This window comes from Schistocerca piceifrons, chromosome 5 (genome assembly GCF_021461385.2).
Source record: "Schistocerca piceifrons isolate TAMUIC-IGC-003096 chromosome 5, iqSchPice1.1, whole genome shotgun sequence".
NCBI classification, from domain to species: Eukaryota; Metazoa; Arthropoda; class Insecta; order Orthoptera; family Acrididae; genus Schistocerca; species Schistocerca piceifrons.
Window position 1 is genome coordinate 477,078,837 of NC_060142.1, and position 21,010 is coordinate 477,099,846.

Here is a 21,010-nt window from a genome sequence, read left to right on the forward strand (position 1 = left end):
AAACCATTTCATAATAAATGAAGTGTATCTAATAAGTATGAGATACACATTACAGAATGTAATGCATATTCATGCTTTTCCAGCCATAAAAACATGAAGAAAAACCAGTAATACAGATTCTCATGCCGCAGAATGGATTTTATAATGAACTGCACCTTAAAGAATGGATTACACCCTCTGTTGCCTCCTACTTTATCAACAAAATGAAAGAATAAATTCTAAAACACTCACAGCAGGATGAACAGCATTTTTAACTGTGTTGTATTTTAGTCAGAAAAGTGAGATAAGTAAAATAAAAAGTCCACTACAGAACAGATTATGCTGTGAACTACTTTTTACTGCACAGACAGCTTGACAAGAAAGTAAATGTACTATGAAAATTAAGAAATAAATTTACATCCCATTCATATACATATTTATTCAGATGTTTCACTGTCACTGCCTTCAGAACTGAAACTGCTGGATGTGGATGCCACATTGACAATTCCCAAATCCATTATTTTGCTTCTAACGACTTTTCTGGTAATCTTCTTCTTTCAGTTTGTCAGTGGGATGTAAGCAACTTTCCCAATCAACAGTACCGATTTTTGTCAATTGCTTCATGGATCAGCCTTTCAGCGCTGACTCCCTTAAATGCATTATTTTTTATCTGCTACATACCCCTTCATCGTTGCTCACATCACTTCTACTGACAGTGATAAGGAGGTTCTCTTATCACCCCGTGACCACATTACAGTGTTATGGAACCAGCTGCATACTTTTTATCCTTCCATTTCACTGATGAAGTCTTCCATTTGTAAGGTATGAGACCATCCAAACTGGCATGTAGTGATTCCATGGAAACATTTTTATCACAGAAAACTTTATTTCTGATGCGTTTTGAGTCACCAGCTGATAACTGTTGCGAAATATACTTAAGAGACTAATTAAAAAAGCTAATACATAATAATTAGAAGGGCAATGTAACATCAGGAACCGAAGTACTGCACATACTAAGTACAAGTGGGTGCCAGACTGACTTTTGGAATCGTAATCAGCTCCAAGAGGTCTGTTCTTGCTTGTGTTTCAGTATGTCATATATTATTACAACACAGACATGAAAGAATATCACTTTTTCTTGTGTTTATAGTGGGAGGCTTGTCGAGAATAACAGTGACAGCTTGCATTGTCCATAACAATAACAGCGCCTCGATTAAAATAAGTCAAGAGCTGACTCTGAAACCATTCTCAAAATGTTTCTCCATTCATTTCGAAATAAGAGTCAATTTTGGAATTTCACTGGAATATAAGTTAACTTTGATGCACAAATCTGGTAGCAGCAGAACCAGTATGACATATTATAAGATGCTTCCCTTTTCCCATTGGAACTTTCAAGAAGCCTTGTCCCTATGCTGTTTGCAAAATAAAATTTCTAGTGCAGTTTTGATTTACCAAAGTCTTGTCCAAGTAACGCACAGGTGCCATTCATTTTGGTCTGACGTCATGCACTGTTCTTAGCTCGTGTCATTAAAAATTTCTGCCTGTTATTAGATTTTACGTATTTAAATCTGATGTTCTTCAATATTCTTTGGACTGATCTTGCACTTACTTCAAACCCAGTAGCTTGACCCATAACAATTAGCAATTTCATTGTCATGTGGAACTTGCCTATTTCATAAAATTTGAAAACCTTTTTACACAAAACAGCCTGATTGAAGTCATCTATTCCTGTTACCTGCTTTGGCACATTATGTTTCTTCCATGGAGATCGAAATTCCATATTTCCAGTTGTCTGCTGACACAGCTTGACCTCTTGCACAATTCATCTGGCAGTATGTACACCAAAATCACCACAGGCCACTGCAGGGTGCACCTTGGCGACTGCACAGACTGGCTCATCTCATGTTTGGAGAACGAGTACACTTTAAAAATAGGGTCCCTTGCCTGTTTTTAAGCACCTGATGCCTTCTAGGTGTTCTACCCATTATGAGAAAACTTACAGAACACACAGAATATCACAGAAATCAGCCAATCTTAGTTTTGCGCTTGTAAAACTCAACAGAACATTCAAATATAATGGAAGTTCACACAGTACAGAGTGCAGAAACTGACTGGCTGGCTGCACAGTGTCTACTGTGCATTCCCTGCCCAGAGGCCATCAACACTGTTGCAGACTGTAGTATCTGAACTACAATAGTAGAAATTTGGCATATCGAAGCACGCCTAAATTCAGAGATGTCAAGGTAATTAAATGTTTACTCTCCTTATTTTCAAATTTGGCTGCAGCAACTGCTAACCACAGATATGACATCCAAATTGTCAAAGATTCATTGGTAAATCCAGGATAGAATAACGGCAATATTATGAAAATGATAGATTGCTACTCACCATCTTACCATATAGTGAAGATGTTGAGTCGCAGCCAGGTGCAATGAAAAAGATTGCTAAACAAGTAAGCTTTTGACCAAAAGGCCTCCTCTTGACTTAGACAACATACATACACACACATTCATGCAACTACAACTCATAGACATATCACCACTGTCTCGACTGCCAAGGCCAGACTGCAAGCAACAATATATGACGAGTGAAGCAGTCTCGATAGTGAGATACGGTAAAGAGCTGCTTGCGGGAGCACACAGGGATGAAGTGGGAAGAAGGTAGGACAGCTAGGTGCTTTAGGAGGTTATATGGAGTGCAGGGGGGGGGGGGGGGAGGTGAGGTGGAAAAGGGGAGTGGGAAGACTGAGTGCGTTGGTGGAATAGAAGGCTTTGTAGTGCTGGAGTGGGAATAGGGAAGGGGATGGCAGGTGAAGGACAGTGACAAACAAAGCTTGAGACCAAGAAGTTTACAGGAATCTCGTATATATTGCAGAGAGAGTTCACAACATTGCAATTCAAAAAAGCTGTTGTTGGTAGGAAGGATCCAGATGGCAGAGGTTGCAAAGCAGCCACTCAAATGAAGAATGTTGTTTTGGGCAGTGTGCTCAGCAGCTGGGTGGTCCAGCTATGTCTTGGACACAGTTTGTTTGTGACCATTCATGTGGACAGACAGCTTTTTGGTTATCTTGGCCACATATAATGCAGCACAGTACTTGCAGCTTAGCTTGTATATCATATGACTGGTTTCCACAGATAGCCATGCTTTTCATAGGTTACATGACACTTGCCTGAAGTGGGTGGTGGTGGTGGTGGTGGTGGTGGTGGTGTTGGTAGGATATATGGGACAGAATGTGTGTCTAGGTCTATTACAGGGGTATAAGCCATGAGGCAAGAGGTTGGGAGCAGGGGTTGAGTGGGGATGAACAAGGATATTGTGTAGGTTCATTGAGCAGCAGAATACCACTGCGGGAGGGTCATTTTAGGGCATGACAAGAGGTAGTTGAAAACCAGATGGAAAACATGATTCAGTTGCTCCAGACCTCAATGGTACTGAATTATAAGGGGAATGCTCCTCTGTGCCCAGGCTGAGAGACTTTGGGAGGTATAGGTGACTGGATAAATAAGGCATGGGACATTTGTTTCTCTACAAGGTTGGGCGGGTAATTACAGTCTTTGAAGGCATCAATGAGATGCTTGGTATATCTGCAAAGGGACTGCTTGTCACTTCGGCTGTGACAGACACAGGTGGTTAAGCTGTTTGGAAGGGACTTCTTGGTATGGAATGGGTGGCAGCTGTCGAATTGGAGATAGTGGTATTGGTTGCTATGTTTGATATGGACAGAGGTACTGATGATGCCATTTTTGAGGTGGAGGTCAACATCAAGGAAAGTTGCTTGTTAGGTTGAAGAGGAAGAGGTGAAGTGAATGGAAGAGAAGGTGTTGAGGTTCTGGAGGAGTGTGGACAGGGTGTACTCACTCTCAATCCAGATCACCAAAATTTCAACAACAAATCTGACCCAGGGGAGAGGGTGGTATTCAGGATCGTTAGGAAAGATTCCTCTAGATGGCACACGAATAGGTTGGCATAGGATGGTGTAATGCCTGTGCCCATTGCTGTACCATGTATAGGTTTGTTGTTGATGCCTTTAAAGGAGACGTAATTGTGGGTGAGGGTATAGTTGGTCATGGTGAGCAGGAAGGACATTGGAACCCATCGAGTATTGAGAAAGGTATTCTTCAATAATGGCAAGGCCATGGGCACTAGGGAAGTTAATGTAAAGGGAGGTAGTATCAATACTGAAGAGCAGGACATCATGTGGTAGAGGAACAGGAACTGTGAAGAGCTGGCCGAGGACATTAGCTTGCCGCTATTGAACACTACCTTTCCCAACGCATGATGGATTCCTAACATACAACCTCCTTCCTGCTCACCACTATCAACTACACCCTTACCCACTATTACTTTCCTTTGAAGGCATCAACTACAAACCTATACATGGTGCAACGATGGGCACCTGCATGGCACCATCCTATGCCAACCTATTCATGGGTCATCTAGAGGAATCCTTCCTAACCACCCAGAATTCCAGCCCCTCATCTGGTTCAGATTCACTGATGACATTTTTATGATATGGATGAAGGGTGAGGATACCCTGTCCACATTCCTGGAGAACCTCAACACCTTCCCCCATTCACTACATCTGATCCTTCTCAACTCAACAAACCACCTTCCTCAATATTGACCTCCACCTCAAAGATGGCTACATTAGTACCTCTGTCCATATCAAACCTACCAAACAATACCAATACCAATACCTCCAATTCAACAGCTGCCACACATTCCATACCGAGAAGTTCCTTACATAAAGCCTAACCACCTGTGGCCACTGCATCTACAGGGACAAACAGTCCCTCTCCAAATACAGCAAGCATCTCACTTAGGCCTTCATAGACTGTAATTACCCATCCAAACTCTTAGAGAAACACATCTACCATGTCTTACCTCCCAAAGTCTCACTGTCTGGCCACAGAGGAGCATTCCCCTCACAAGTCAGTACCACCCATGACTGGAGCAACTGAATCACGTTCTCCTCCAGGGTTTCAACTATGCCTCGTCATGCCCTGAAATGAGGAATGTATTACTCACCCCTCTCACAGTGGTATTCCACTGCCCACCAAACCTACTCAATATCCACCTTCATTCCTACTCAACCCCTGCTCCCAACCCATTGCCTCATGGCTCACATCCCTGTAATAGACCTAGATGCAAGTCCTGTCAGTCACAAGCAACACCTATCCCATGAAAGGCAGGGCTCCCTGTGAAACTAGTCATGTGATATACAAGTTTAGCTGTTTCACAGCCTATACCATCTGGATCCTTCGTACCAGCATCAGCTTTTTTTAATTGCACAAGTGGGAACCCTCCTTACAATATATATGACATTCACCAAACCCTTGTGGCCTCAACCTTTGTTAGCCACTTCATCCACAATCCCCTTCCTTGTTCCCACTCCAGCACTACAAAGCCTTCTATTACACCAACAAATCCACAGTCTTTTTACTCCATATTTTCGCCCCCTCCTGTCTAACCTCTTGAGTGCACCTACCTGCCCTACTCTCTCCCCTCCTCACCACTTTATGCTTCCACAAGCAGCACTTAACTGACCCCCTACCCTCCCCTCCCCAGCCTCTTCCTTAACCCCACAACCCGGATTGCTTCTCACCTCACGCACTGTTGCTCACTCTGGGCTCAGCAGCCACAGACAGTGGTCCTGCGAGTTTGTGTGTGTGTGTGTATATATATATATATATATATATATATATATATATATATATATATATATATATATATATATATATATATATGACGAGACTTACCAAACAAAAGCACTGGCAGGTCGATAGACACACAAACAAACACAAACATACACACAAAATTCAAGCTTTCGCAACAAACGGTTGCTTCATCAGGAAAGAGGGAAGGAGAGGGAAAGACGAAAGGACGTGGGTTTTAAGGGAGAGGGTAAGGAGTCATTCCAATCCCGGGAGCGGAAAGACTTACCTTAGGGGAAAAAAAGGACAGGTATACACTCGCGCGCGCGCGCGCACGCGCACACACACACACACACACACACACACACACACACACACACACACACACACACACACACCCATCCGCACATACACAGACACAAGCAGACATTTGTAAAGGCAAAGAGTTTGAGCAGAGATGTCAGTCGAGGCGGAAGTAAAGAGGCAAAGATGTTGTTGAAAGACAGGTGAGGTATGAGTGGCGGCAACTTGAAATTAGCGGAGGTTGAGGTCTGGCAGATAACGAGAAAAGAGGATATACTGAAGGGCAAGGTCCCATCTCCGGAGTTCTGACAGGTTGGTGTTAGTGGGAAGCATCCAGATAACCCGGACGGTGTAACACTGTGCCAAGATGTGCTGGCCGTGCACCAAGGCATGTTTAGCCACAGGGTGATCCTCATTACCAACAAACACTGTCTGCCTGTGTCCATTCATGCGAATGGACAGTTTGTTGCTGGTCATTCCCACATAGAAAGCTTCACAGTGTAGGCAGGTCAGTTGGCAAATCACGTGGGTGCTTTCACACGTGGCTCTGCCTTTGATCGTGTACACCTTCCGGGTTACAGGACTGGAGTAGGTGGTGGTGGGAGGGTGCATGGGATGGGTTTTACACCGGGGGTGGTTACAAGGGTAGGAGCCAGAGGGTAGGGAAGGTGGTTTGGGGATTTCATAGGGATGAACTAAGAGGCTACGAAGGTTAGGTGGATGGCGGAAAGACACTCTTGGTGGAGTGGGGAGGATTTCATGAAGGATGGATCTCATTTCAGGGCAGGATTTGAGGAAGTCGTATCCCTGCTGGAGAGCCACATTCAGAGTCTGATCCAGTCCCGGAAAGTATCCTGTCACAAGTGGGGCACTTTTGGGGTTCTTCTGTGGGAGGTTCTGGGTTTGAAGGGATGGGGAAGTGGCTCTGGTTATTTGCTTCTATACCAGGTCGGGAGGGTAGTTGCAGGATGCGAAAGCTGTTGTCAGGTTGTTGGTGTAATGGTTCAGGGATTGCAGACTGGAGCAGATTCGTTTGCCACAAAGACCTATGCTGTAGGGAAGGGACGGTTTGATGTGGAATAGGTGGCAGCTGTCATAATGGTGGTACTGTTGCTTGTTGGTGGGTTTGATGTGGACGGACGTGTGAAGCTGGCCATTGGACAGATGGAGGTCAACGTCAAGGAAAGTGGCATGGGATTTAGAGTAGGACCACGTGAATCTGATGGAACCAAAGGAGTTGAGGTTGGAGAGGAAATCCTGGAGTTCTTCTTCACTGTGAGTCCAGATCATGAAGATGTCATCAATAAATCTGTACCAAACTTTGGGTTTGCAGGCCTGGGTAACCAAGAAAGCTTCCTCTAAGCGACCCATGAATAGGCTGGCGTACGAGGGGGCCATCCTGGTATCCATGGCTGTTCCCTTTAATTGTTGGTATGTCTGGCCTTCAAAAGTGAAGAAGTTGTGGGTCAGGATGAAGCTGGCTAAGGTAGTCCATTCTTTTCATAATACTGCTAATATGTGTTGGCATGCAGTCAAAGAAAGTAAGTTCTCATTAGGTGCTTTTTTTCTGCAGACTGCAGCTTAATCAAACGACATTACCATCACCAATAAGTGGCAGTTTAGCTTTGAAAATGACAAAGTATTTTGCCTCCAGCAAAAAGCTGGAAGCCATTAGTATCCATCAAAGGAAAGGACAGTCTGTGTAAGAGTGGTGGATATTTTGCTGCTCACCAGATCTCCATCACTTCCTATGTGGAGTGCTCAATTTGTGCAGTGTGGTAATTTCACTCTACAGGATGACAATACATTGTTAGAAGAACTTGACTCATGGAACTTCAACAACAAACAATTCAGCACACAGTTCAGCTAACTTGATCTTCCAATCTGAAAGCCATCCATCATGCTGGGATACCTTTTTGGAAGAATACTGCTGTTCAAGGTCATCCCCCAAGACTCATATCAAATTGAGAGCAGCTTTGTGTAAAGTATGGCATTCAATTGCTATGGATCATCTTTCCTTTTTCAGATCCCCATGTTAACCCTGATCATAATTTTCTTACAGCTAGTAAGTAGCTCTATTTAAAAAGACTGTCAAAAGCGTAAAGTTCTGCAGAAACTCAAATCAAATGTGTTTTATTAGTTTTACAAGATACTTTCAACTACCTTTTATTAACAGCACAATAGTCTAAATTCAAAAGATATAATACCTCACACACTGAATGTAAGGCATTATGTCAGTCAAAACTTCATTTCATACACAATACTGGCTTTAAATAACAACAGAACATGGAGCAGAATGGAGAGAAATGGCTAAATGCTAGCTGTGAATTAAAAACCAGTCACTACATTCATGCAATGAGATGATTTCAGGGAATTTGTTATTCCTGTAGTATAACTTAAGTGAAGAGCAGAGCACTATTACCTACACTTATTCAAAGTACTGTCTAAAACACGCAAAATGATCTTCCACAGAAGAATGTGTTAGAGAAATTATCCTGATTATCAAGTTGTATTTATACTCTGTAACCAATCACTTTGTAACACCATTTGGTTTAATTCTTGGAAATGCTTTGTGGAAGCATAAATAAAGCTGTTGTTACTGACATATGTATATTTCAATTGCTGTTCTTGACTCACAGTTACTCGCAACCAAAAAATGTCTACATGTTTTATAACTTCTGACAAACCAAACTGTAATAGGATTCAAGAGTGAGCTGTCAAAATATTGGACAATATCTATCTTCCTAACTGTGTCTCAAAATGCAGGTATGTGTCAAATTTTGGCATTCCTATAGGGTCAGTCATATTTTTGCACCCCAAGGGCATAGCTGAAGAAAATTAAGGTATTTCCCTCTGCCACTGCCAGAGTAACAGGTCAAGTCAGATGGCTGAGCAAAGTTTCACCATAAACGTGTGCCTATTGCAATGAGTATTGCTACCAATGTGCCACGGCAGTTATCTCACATTGTCACCACACACACTGACTGGGTGTTCAATAGTACTGAAGCACTTGAAAGCCGTAGCCACACGTATTGGATGACCTGGTTACTTTACTTCTCATCCACAGACTTCTTGTGGCTTACATGATCAAAACTGACGCAGTAGCAAAGCAAGGATGGGCCAAGACCATACAAAAACTCAATTTTTAGTGAAAGGCATCTCCACTCAGCTGATCACCTGTCTCAAGGATGGACCTATGTCGATCCACGAGTCAACACGGTTCAACCAGTCATCCTCTTCAAACTCTGACACTGCTAGCTGTGACAATGCTGCTTGTGTCAAATTCGACACTGTGGACTTGGTGCTCACCAACAGGCCGGCCACTTCGGGGCCTACTTCAGTCAGTGCCCGCCTTCCATCCTGTAAGCGTCCGGCTCTTGCCTGGAGACATGCAGCCACTCGGCCACTGTTGCCTATGCAGACAAACTTCTTACTGTCTGCCTTTGCACACATTGCCAGACTTAGCTGCTGTGAGCTGCCTCTTCTACCCTGGATCCACAGGGCAATCCGGCAAGCCTCATCCCAAGCTGTTCGGCTGCCACTAAACAGTGGGGCTGACACGGAGACCTCGCCATGCTGGGATGGGGATCTCCTGGTGCCACTGGGACTGACCCCATCACTCACTCGCCCACTACCTGCTGTGGCCACGTGCCACATACTGTGAAACCCCCTTCAACTGGGCATGTCCTGTTTACATCTTGTGGGCACCAGCATCCAGGGCAATGACACGGCCGATGTTCTTTGAGTAATAAATGAATGGTTTTTCAATGTTTTTTCCCTGATGTCTCAGCAGGCATCTAACAGCCATGCACTCACAGTTGCGCTGCAAATATAGCCTTCCGTAGTGATATTCCAGCATCGTGACCTAAGTCTAGCAAGATCCATGACCCACCATAGCAGCTGATCAATCTGGTAATTACAATATATATTCTGATCTATTGCTATCTTATTATCAGCAACATCAGGAGGGAGGGTAGATGACACCAGCAAAAGTGCAGAAGTAATATGGAAGAATATGATAAAAGACCATAATCCATGGGAAACTCTAGTGTACTCCTTAATCCAGCACTCTATACGAAATCCCAGATGATATTTGTGAAGCAACACGACGTTAATTCCCTAACTCACAGTTAAATCACTACTTATGTTACTGAGTTATAATTTGAGTAAAAATTTGCCCTAACTCTTTAACGCTCTTAATGCCCATGCATAGATCACACCCATCTACAAGAAGGGTAGTAGAAGTGGTCCACAAAATATCATCCAATATCCTTGATATCAATTTATTGTAGAATCATGGAACATATTCTGAGCTCAAACATAATATGGTATCTTTAACAGAATGACCTCCTCCATGCCAACCAGCACTGATTCCAAAAACATCAACCATGTGAAACCCAATTTGCTCTTTTCTCCCATGACAGTGAAAGCTTTCTATCAACGCAGTCAAGTAAATGCAGTACTTCTTGATTTCTGGAAAGCATTTGACTTAGTGCCACATGTAGACTTAGTGTTGAAAGCACAATTATACAGCATATCAAGTTAAATTTGTGACTGGATTGAGGAGTTTTTGGTAGTGAGGATGCAGCATGTTATCTTGTATGGACAGCCATTGTCAGATTTTGAAGTAGCTTCAAGTGAGCCCCAGAGAAGTGTGTTGGGGCCCTTGCTGTTCATGTCATATATTAATGACCTTGCAGATGATATTAATAGTAACCTCAGACTTTTTGCAGATGATGTAGTTACCTATAATGAAGTAACGTCTGAAAGAAAGCTGCATAAATATTCAGTCAGCTCTTGATAATATTTCAAAGTGGTGCAAATATTGGCAACTTCCTTTAAATGTTCAGAATTGTAAAATTTTACACTAAAAAAAAAAACATAATATCCTATGACAATGAGTCACAGATGAAATTGGCCATATCATACAAATACATGAGTGCAACACTTTGTAGGGATATGAAATTGTATAATATGAGCTCAATTGTGCATAAAGCAGATGGTAGACTTCAGTTTGTTGGTAGAATACTGGGGAAATGCAATCAGTCTACTAAGAAGATTGCTTACAAATCACTTGTGGGACCGATTCTATAACATTACACACATTTGTGGGACCTGTATCAAACAGGACTAGCAGGGGATATTGAACGTATAAGAGAAGGGTAGCATGAATAGCCACACGTTTGATCTGTGGAAGTGTCACAAAGATACTGAAGGAACTAAAAATGGAAGACTTTTGAAGACAGATGTAAACTATCTCAATAAAGTATATTAATAAGTTTCAAGAACCAGTTTTGAATGATGACTCTAGCAATATACTGCAGCTCCCTACGCATCACACACATAGGAATTGTGAAGACAAGCCTGGAATAATTACTGCACGCACAGAGGCATTCAAATGATCATTCTTCCTGCACTCCATACATGACTGGGATGGGAAAAAAACCATAATAACTGGTACAATATAGCTTATCATCTGCCATGTACTTCATGGAGGTTTACAGAGTACAGATGCAGATGTGATTTTCCCCACAATTACACTTGAAAATTTAACATTTTTCAACTTCGAAGTCCATATCAGATTAGTGAAATATAGCCCAGTTTAGTCCATAAGATTCTTGTGTATCTTCAGCTGAAGGCAATTTCAGTGGGGTTCCTTACGAATCACATGTCTATGCTGCCCCAGTGACGGTGGTTACAGTTCAAGTTCTTGACAACAGAATACAGTGATCAATGACTGACTATAAAACAGTAGTGTTAGTTACCCTTCCTAAAAAATTAAAAAAAATCCATTGCTTGTTGTGAAAGCCTTTCCGCGGTGTTCTTAATATGCTGTTTCAGAAGGTCAACTGTTTAGAAGTTGTCTCATTCACCCTTTCAACAACAAATCTTTCAGAAGCTGTAGCCACTACCTGTTACTAGTGTTCTGGAATAAAAATTTCTCACTGACAATAATGTACAGTTTTCCCAATGATGCCAAATTCCTGATAAAAGAAATCTTGTTAAAAGAAGTCCACTCAGCAACTACAGTTTCAAAAACTGTATCATCCACAACCAAGAGGTAGAAATTCATACCTGCAACAAGAGGTAAAATTTAAAACAACTTCAGCAAGCGACAAATAATTTCTTGGCATCCCAAATAAAATTCATCCATACTCTTAATAACCATTACCTAAGCGAATATATTTGCAATTTTCCCTGCAATTATGCTTGAAAATCTTATCTCTTAAAACATGTTCAACTTCAAAGTCCATATCAGCATATATATTTATCACTTTTGAGCCACAGCATACTGCCAAGGGGACAACATTTTGAGAATAATTTGGCTATGCAGTTTTATTTTCCTTAGCAACCAAGGAATACATTTTAAATCAGGCTGGGCTACTTATTTCTTCTGCTAGATCTCTGAACCTCTCATCACAACTTATATCCCATGTTATGTCAACACAAGAACTCTTACCCACTCAGTGATGTAATCAACTCCAGGTACCCAAAAATTGTACTTACCTCCTTGGCTTTTAGATGTCTCCATTTTATTATGGATCACGTAAGTGTGTGCTAGTGACAGGAGTAAAGAAAATTAAAATGATGAAGTGACTCCCATATAGCATATTTCTATTGACATTACTTTAGAGAAAATTGCTTTTCAGTAGCAGAAAGCGGGATAACTGTGTCACACCTAAAGCATACCCGAAGCAAAGTGCACATATTTATTGCAAACAATATTGGAAGATGATTATACAAAGAAAATGTCATGCCAACAAGAGAAATCTTTAGATATCTAAAGTCAGATTAACAAAAAGTAAGCTCACTTTTAATATACAGGGTGTTGCAAAAAGGTACGGCCAAACTTTCAGGAAACGTTCCTAAAAGGTTCAAATGGCTCTCAGCACTATGGGACTTAACATCTATGGTCATCAGTCCCCTAGAACTTAGAACTACTTAAACCTAACTAACCTAAGGACACCACACACATCCATGCCCAAGGCAGGATTCGAACCTGCGACCGTAGCAGTCGCGCGGTTCCGGACTGAGCGCCTAGAACCGCTAGACCACCGCGGCTGGCGAAACATTCCTCACACACAAATAAAGAAAAGATGTTACATGGACATGTGTCCGGAAATGCTTAATTTCCATGTTAGAGCTCATTTTAGTTTCGTCAGTATGTACTGTACTTCTTCGATTCACCGCCAGTTGGCCCAATTGAAGGAAGGTAACGTTGACTTCGGTGCTTGTGTTGACATGCGACTCATTGCTTTACAGTACTAGCATCAAGCACATCAGTACATAGCATCAACAGGTTAGTGTTCATCAGGAACGTGGTTTTGCAGTCAGTGCAATGTTTACAAATGCGGAGCTGGCAGATGCCCATTTGATGTATGGATTAGCACGGGGCAGTAGCCGTGGCATGGTACGTTTGTATCGAGACAGATTTCCAGAACAAAGCTGTCCCGACAGGAAGACGTTCGAAGCAATTGATCGGTGTCTTAGGGAGCACGGAACATTCCAGCCTATGACTTGCGACTGGGGAAGACCTAGAACGACGAGGACACCTGCAATGGACGAGGCAATTCTTTGTGCAGTTGATGATAACCCTAATGTCAGCGTCAGAGAAATTGCTGCTGTACAAGGTAACGTTGACCACGCCACTGTATGGAGAGTGCTACGGGAGAACCAGTTGTTTCAGTACCATGTACAGTGTGTGCAGGCACTATCAGCTGCTGATTGGCCTCCACGGGTACACTTCTGCGAATGGTTCATCCAACAATGTGTCAATCCTCATTTCAGTGCAAATGTTCTCTTTACGGATGGGGCTTCATTCCAACGTGATCAAATTGTAAATTTTCACAATCAACATGTGTGGGCTGACGAGAATCCGCACGCAATTGTGCAATCACGTCATCAACACATATTTTCTGTGAACGTTTGGGCATGCATTATTGGTGATGTCTTGATTGGGCCCCATGTTCTTCCATCTATGCTCAATGGAGCACATTATCATGATTTCATACGGGATACTCTACCTGTGCTGCTAGAACATGTGCCTTTACAAGTAAGACACAACATGTGGTTCATACACGATGGAGCTCCTGCACATTTCAGTCTAAGTGTTCATACGCTTCTCAACAACAGATTCGGTGACCGATGGATTGGTAGAGGTGGACCAATTCCATGGCCTCCACGCTCTCCTGACCTCAACCCTCTTGACTTTCATTTATGGGGGCATTTGAAAGCTCTTGTCTACGCAACCCCGGTACCAAATGTAGAGACTCTTCGTGCTCATATTGTGGACAACTGTGATACAATACACCATTCTCCAGGGCTGCATCAGCGCATCAGGGATTCCATGCAATGGAGGGTGGATGCATGTATCCTCGCTAACGGAGGACATTTTGAACATTTCCTTTAACAAAGTGTTTGAAGTCACGCTGGTACGTTCTGTTGCTGTATGTTTCCATTCCATGATTAATGTGATTTGAAGAGAAGTAATAAAATTAGCTCTAACATGGAAAGTAAGAGTTTCCAGACACACGTCCATATAACATATTTTCTTTCTTTGTGTGTGAGGAATGTTTCCTGAAAGTTTGGCCGTACCTTTTTGTAACACCCTGTAGAAGTCAGATACCAAATTTTTGGTGGTAATGTTTATTTACTGTGGATAAATTCAATCAGAATTGCACTCTTGCAAAAAGATAAACAAGAATATTTGACATTTGTTTATCAAAGAATATGCTCAGAAAATTGGGACTGCAGACTTACTTACTGGGTTGCCTGTGTACCTTGGAACTTATATTTAATAATATACTTTTTATGTAGGTACTGCCTAAAAAGGTCAGTATTTGTGGACTAAGCAGTTCAACTCAGAAATATTTTAAAACAGGGAACTATTACACATTTTGTAGCAAACTTTCTAAAAGGCTATGTACACAGACTGATGATATATTCCAATAATGATAATTTATCAAAAGTGTGACATTTTAACATCACATACAGATCAGTCAATCAATAACAGTCTTCTTTAGGACACAAGATGAATTACCACTGAAAAGCTGTGGGTATAAAGTAGTGCTTTTGACAGTGCTGTCTTCACATGCTAAAGTATCAGTAAAAAAACCTTCACTTTGTTATCATAATACATACATTACAATGTTGTTGCATCTGGTAGGGGTCTGCAATATACCATATAAACAAAGATTTTATATTTAGTTCACTATTGGAGTTTACATGTGCAACAATGACTTACCACTAAGTGTAACAGGAAACGAAATCTGAGTGACCCTATATTCCAGTCCGTTAATTTAAAGGCTAAGCATGTGTTGTTATAAAATTTCCAAATATAACTGAATGAAGTATTTGCCTCAAAAACAGTGTTACTGTACCTTTGGATGTTGTACTCAGCTTTGGGCACTTCTGCAGCTGTCATGGAAGCCTACTGTAGTATAGAATATGAACAAAAACTTATCTCCATGCACCAATGCAACAGGCAATGAAACAAGTATCATGTTCTAAACAACTCAAGCCTCTGTTATACTTCAAGGCAGGTGACACTTGATGCAATACAAGACAGAAGTATTAAAAATAGATCAGTTCAAAAATGTTTTAAATTCTCTATACTTATTCCAAGTAAATAACTAGCTGCATTTCTCACAAGGCAAAGAAACTACCTAGTTCCCTCTTTATTAACATCTTGAGCAATAATAGTTTTCCGCTAGATTTTCACAACAATTATAAACAATATGCAGTATGTGGGCAGCAATAGAAAAACAAACAATGATTAGGTAATTAATGCAATACTTCCCAATATTTACCAAGTTTGAAGAAAAAAATTTTACTATCAAGGTAATACCTCGTCTGAGTTAACTACTAAACAATCTCGGACATCGGCATCAGGGCTGAGGGGGTGGTGGGTGACCGGGACAGGTGAGTTCTCGCCCGCTTCCTGGGCCACTTCGAGAGCACTGCCGGACTTTATTACCTCAGTTGGAGAGGCACTGTCACAGCTAACGTCGGCACTCACACAGCTCGGCATACCCGTCACCCCGCCAACCTCTGCAGGAGTCCGTGGACTACTATCGTGATCACTGGCATCCTACAAACAAGACACACACAAAGCTACAACTAAATTTACCAAAAATGGTGCAGCATACTACTGAACTTCAGAACAACAAAATGCACAGTATCAGTAGTGAAAATGTGACAATTAATATGAAAAAAAGACATTACTCAGTGGATAACATGACAAATCTAGTATCCATAGTTAATGCCAGTTTCACATGCAGTAAAAATAACACCATGTCAATGAAAGGGAAATTTCTCAGCAACTTTCCTCTCTCATTGGAGTTAACTAGTTTTGCTTCTGAGAGGGGTACAAAACGGAATGAAATGATTACAAAAACTCAGTTGTAGATAAAGCGTGTGGTAGACTCAATCTGTGTGTGTGTGTCTGTAAGAGAGAGAGAGAGAGAGAGAGAGAGAGAGAGAGAGAGAGAGAGAGAGAGATGGGGGGGATTTAGGTTTAGGGGAACTCAATGGCAAGGTTATCAGCACCCTCGATTCATGGATAGTATACGGGGACCATGCACTAGGTCTACAAAGGACGCTAGAATATTGCTCAAGTGTTTGGGACCCACAGAAACATGGGATATTTAAATGTACACAAAGAAGGGCAGCACATATATGGTAATAGGTTTGTTTGACCCACAGAGATAGGGAAATATTTGAACTGGCCAATGTTTGAAAATGGACACCAAGTATCCCATGAAAGCCAGCATTATGAAGTTCTGAGAACCAGTATTTAGTAAGAAATCTAGAAATATATTACAACTGCTCCATATTGTTTCTACAGTGACTGCAATATAAATAGTAATTTCAGGTATGTAACTGACAACTCATTTTTATTAAAAAATTTCTTTTGGAGGAGTTATTATTTGAAGATGAAGAATATCTCAGCCTCGTACTTAAAAGGTGACACACCAAATTTGAGTAAGCAGCAGCTGGAAAAAATCAGCTATAGTTTCTCATTTCCAGCCACTTCGCTTCCCACTTATGCACAACGTAGTACCTTAACAGTGAAGAGAGTGTATTTAGGGGCACAACAAATTCAACAAAATGATTTTCAGTATATGCCTTCCCAGATATCTGCTTTTCATCCTGACTGCCAATGCAGGCTGGTACCAAGTGAAATTGAACCACTGACCCATGCCTTTGTAGGCATTCAAGGATATTCTGGATAGCTTAAGATTCATTTGTTTGCTGAGTACATTTGTTGTACAGCAGTAGACTCAAGGAGTAAGAGCTGATGAAAAATTCCACAGTCCTGGTATATCTCACTTGCTCCAGTGTTATCAAAATCCTGTATAATTCTGAATCAAACACAGTAAATTTGATTGGTAAATGGATCTACAGGTCATACTCAGCGTAAATCACAGAGCAGCCATGACAGCCCCCTGTTTAGGCAGATTGTGGAAATGGTCATGTAATTGTGGTAAACATTAAAAACTATAAAACAATGCATTAATAACAACAAATCCAGGAGTGACGCCCCCTACAATTCGTTAAATCTAAAATAATTCTCTACATAGCTCAGGGCTAGAGCCACCCAGTTTCTAGGTGGCTCTAACCCTGAGTTGAGTAGAGTTGGTATTTGTCAGACACTTACAAGGGGACTATGTCTCCTTGTCATCACCAATTTCACTTAAATGTATGGTACATGCAGGGCTTGGCCAGAAATGAAAATGACAGAAGTGGGAGCTCCAGATAATGAAGTATTTCGAAAAAAATAGCATTTCTGGCATGTGTCGGACAAGGCACAAGCCACTTATGTTGTGTAGTTTCTATGCAGCAGCAGGCACAGTAGAAAGAGCACCGAACAGTAATCCCAGGGGGCGCGGGGTTGAGTCTCTAAGCAGAAACCTCTTTTCTTTTTTTTTTTTTTTTTTTTTTTTTTCCAACTTTTGCATTATTCACACTGCACATTAACTGCTATAATGTCCATATGGTGTATTTATTAATATTTTCATAAAGGGCATAAAATGGAAAGGCAGAGGACATTTTGGGATTGCAAACAAATTTCCAACAAAGGATTACACTTACAGCTTCCACACAGACTTTGCAAATAAGTTTCAAGGAAGATTGTAATTACAAAAAAGACAGGACTTCATGTTTCATCAGTTTCATGAATGTAAACCAAGTTTGTTTTCCTACAGAAACTTAAAAAGAACCATGTAATTTTAAAAATATAGGGCTTAAAAGGGTGCAAATATGGAGAAAATTATTGCTTCCCCTGTAGTTACTATGAATATCATCCCAGCACATGTAAATCAACACCAAAACAACAAAAGCATTTAATTTTATACATTAAGTTCTCATGTATGCTTTACAATACCTTCCTGGAAATTTATTTGCAATTTCAAATTTTTCTCTGCCTTTCCTTTTCATGCCTTTTATGAAAATATTAATAAATGTAATATACTGAGCATTATGTTGGAGAGAGATTGTGCCTAGAGAACCACTTAATTTTAAAAATACTGAGCAGTACAGAGGATATCAAATGTAGATTAGCTATGGCAAGGAAAGCATTTCTGAAGAAGAAAATTTGTTAACATCAATTACAGATTTAAGTGTCAGGAAATCTTTTCTGAAAGTATTTGTATGGAGTGTAGCCATGTATGGAACTGAAACATGGACGATAACTAGTTTAGACAATAAGATAATAGAAGCTTTAGAAATGTGTGCTACAGAAGAATGCTGAAGATTAGATGGGTAGATCACATAACTAATGAGGAGGTACTGAACAGAATTGGGGAAAACAGGAATTTGTAGCACTACTTGACTAGAAGAAGGGTTCGGTTGGTAGGACACGTTCTGAGGCATCAAGGGATCACCAATTTAGTACTGGAGGGAAGTGTGGAGGGTAAAAATCATAGTGGGAGACCAAGAGATGAATAAAGTAAGCAGATTCAGAAGGATGTAGATTGCAGTAGTTATTCAGAGATGAAAATACTTGCACAGGATAGAGTAGCATGGAGAGCTGCATCAAACCAGTCTCTGGACTGAGGGGAGAAAAAAAAAAAAAAGAAAAAAAAAAAAAAACCAACAACAGACTCGACCCCACGACCCTCAGATTATCATGTTATACTGTCACTGTTGCACCAGGCACTGCCTGGAAACTGTGGTAACACAAACAGTTCATGCCTGACCTGACACACGCCACATATGCTATTTTTTCTTAATGCCCAGCCAGCCATCTGGAACTCCCACTTCTGTACCTATATTTCTGACCAAGCCTTACATTCACCACAAATTTGGGCAAAATCGGTGATGATGAGTAGTTGCAGTCCCCTTGTTAATGGTGCTATGTGGTACTTTGTGTGGATGCCCTGAACACACACAGTCCTGAAATTAGATCCTAATGAATGGCAACCAACAGTATGCCAATACTAGTGATACTACAACCACAAGGATCTGCCAATGGATGACACATTGCAGCCCTCCAGCCTTGGCACAGAGGCCAGCCTAATATCTTCATGGAGGTTTGAGTCAATAGCCTTTATATATGTATCTCCGATCTGTATACTGTGGGTCCATAATTCAGCCAGATTAACACAACAGCTTCATGAAACTGGAGTAGACTCTGTCTGTTTTCTTTCAAGGAGTTGTGACTACGGTGCTTGAAGACAGTCAATGCCTTCAAGGACGTTGGGTACAAATCATTCAGTTAGGATAACTGCAATAGCTTTGATTCAAATCTAAGACTTAGAATATCTTTGTAAGCTCAGCCGATTAAAAATGTTATAAATAGATGAGCAGATAAAAAGGAATGGCCATGGGCAGTTCCCCATCTTCAGTGGTTGCCAATCTGCTCGTGGAGAAATTTTAGGAAGAAGCATTAGAGACAGCTAGATACAACCCCACATGCTTCTTCAGGTATGTGGCTGATACATTTGTGGTCTGTCCTCATGGCATGGAGAGTTTTTGGAACACCTTAACTCATACTACCCAAATCTAAAGTTCACTATGAAAGTGGAAAATAATGGTCTGGTTGGTTGGTTGGTTTAAAGGCGGGAAGGGACCAAATTACGAGATCATCAGTCCCTTGTTCCTAATAAAACAATACAAGTGTGAGAATAAAACAGACGAATCATATAACACAAAATGGAAAGAAAGGGAAAGCCACAAGAATGAAGGGAAGGCAGCGAACACTAAAAGGAACAAAAGAGGACAAGAAAACAACAGAGATATACTAAAAACAGAAGAGAGTAAAACATGAAAACAGATTACAGTGGCTGGCCAACCATGAGAATAAAATGGGAAAAACCAGCCACTCTGCAACACATTAAAACCTCCACCCTAAAAGCACTAGGGTGGAGGGGACAAAGGGACAAAGGACATGTGCTGAAACCTACATAGAAGTATAAAACCCACTCTCACGGATAAAACAAAACTAAAGCTGCTGTGGAGGCATTGTGGCCCAACTCCGAAGGCAGCATGCTAAGGAAGTTAAAAGTCTGCTGCAGAGCGGCTAAAAGTGGGCAATCCAGTAAGAGGTGGACGACTTTCATTTGGGAGCCACAGCGACACTGAGGTGGGTCCTCACGATGGAGTAGCTAACCATGCATTAGCCACATATGGCCAATGCGGAGCTGGCAGAGGACAACTGATTCCCTGCAAGAGGCCTGCATGGAAGACTTCCACACAATCATAGTCTCCTTAATGACACGCAGTTTGTTGTGTGTGCTGTTAGGCCATTCCATCTCCCAAAGCCGGAAAACCCTGCGGTGGAAGACAGAATGCAGGTCAGCTTCAGAGATGCCTATCTCCAGAAGCGGTTTCCACATAGCCTGTTTGGCCAGCCTGTCGGCAAGTTCGTTTCCAGGAATTCCAATGTGTCCTGGGGTCCACACAAACACCACGGACACTACAGAGGGTGGCGAGGGTAGCACTGGTTGATAGCTTGTAGGCTACTCAATGAGTCAGTACACAGGAGAAATGACTTGCCAGGGCATGAGCGGATGTACTCAAGAGCACGAGATACGGCCGCCAGCTCTGCAGCCAACCGGCAAGGAGTGCTGTTC

The 21,010-nt window shown here is 41.5% G+C and overlaps 1 protein-coding gene across 3 annotated transcripts in view; it reads right to left on the minus strand.

Annotated features, from left to right (window-relative positions):
- Window positions 1-21,010, minus strand: part of LOC124798240 (trafficking protein particle complex subunit 8) — a 280,719-nt gene that overhangs the window by 227,841 nt on the left and 31,868 nt on the right. For 2 of the 3 annotated variants that reach the window (XM_047261556.1, XM_047261554.1), the window contains exon 5: window positions 15,784-16,026. The exons of the other annotated variant lie outside the window; for it this stretch is intronic. In XM_047261556.1, the coding sequence (XP_047117512.1) occupies window positions 15,784-16,026 (243 nt within the window). The remainder of the gene's footprint in view (window positions 1-15,783; window positions 16,027-21,010) is intronic. 3 annotated transcript variants of the gene reach the window in all.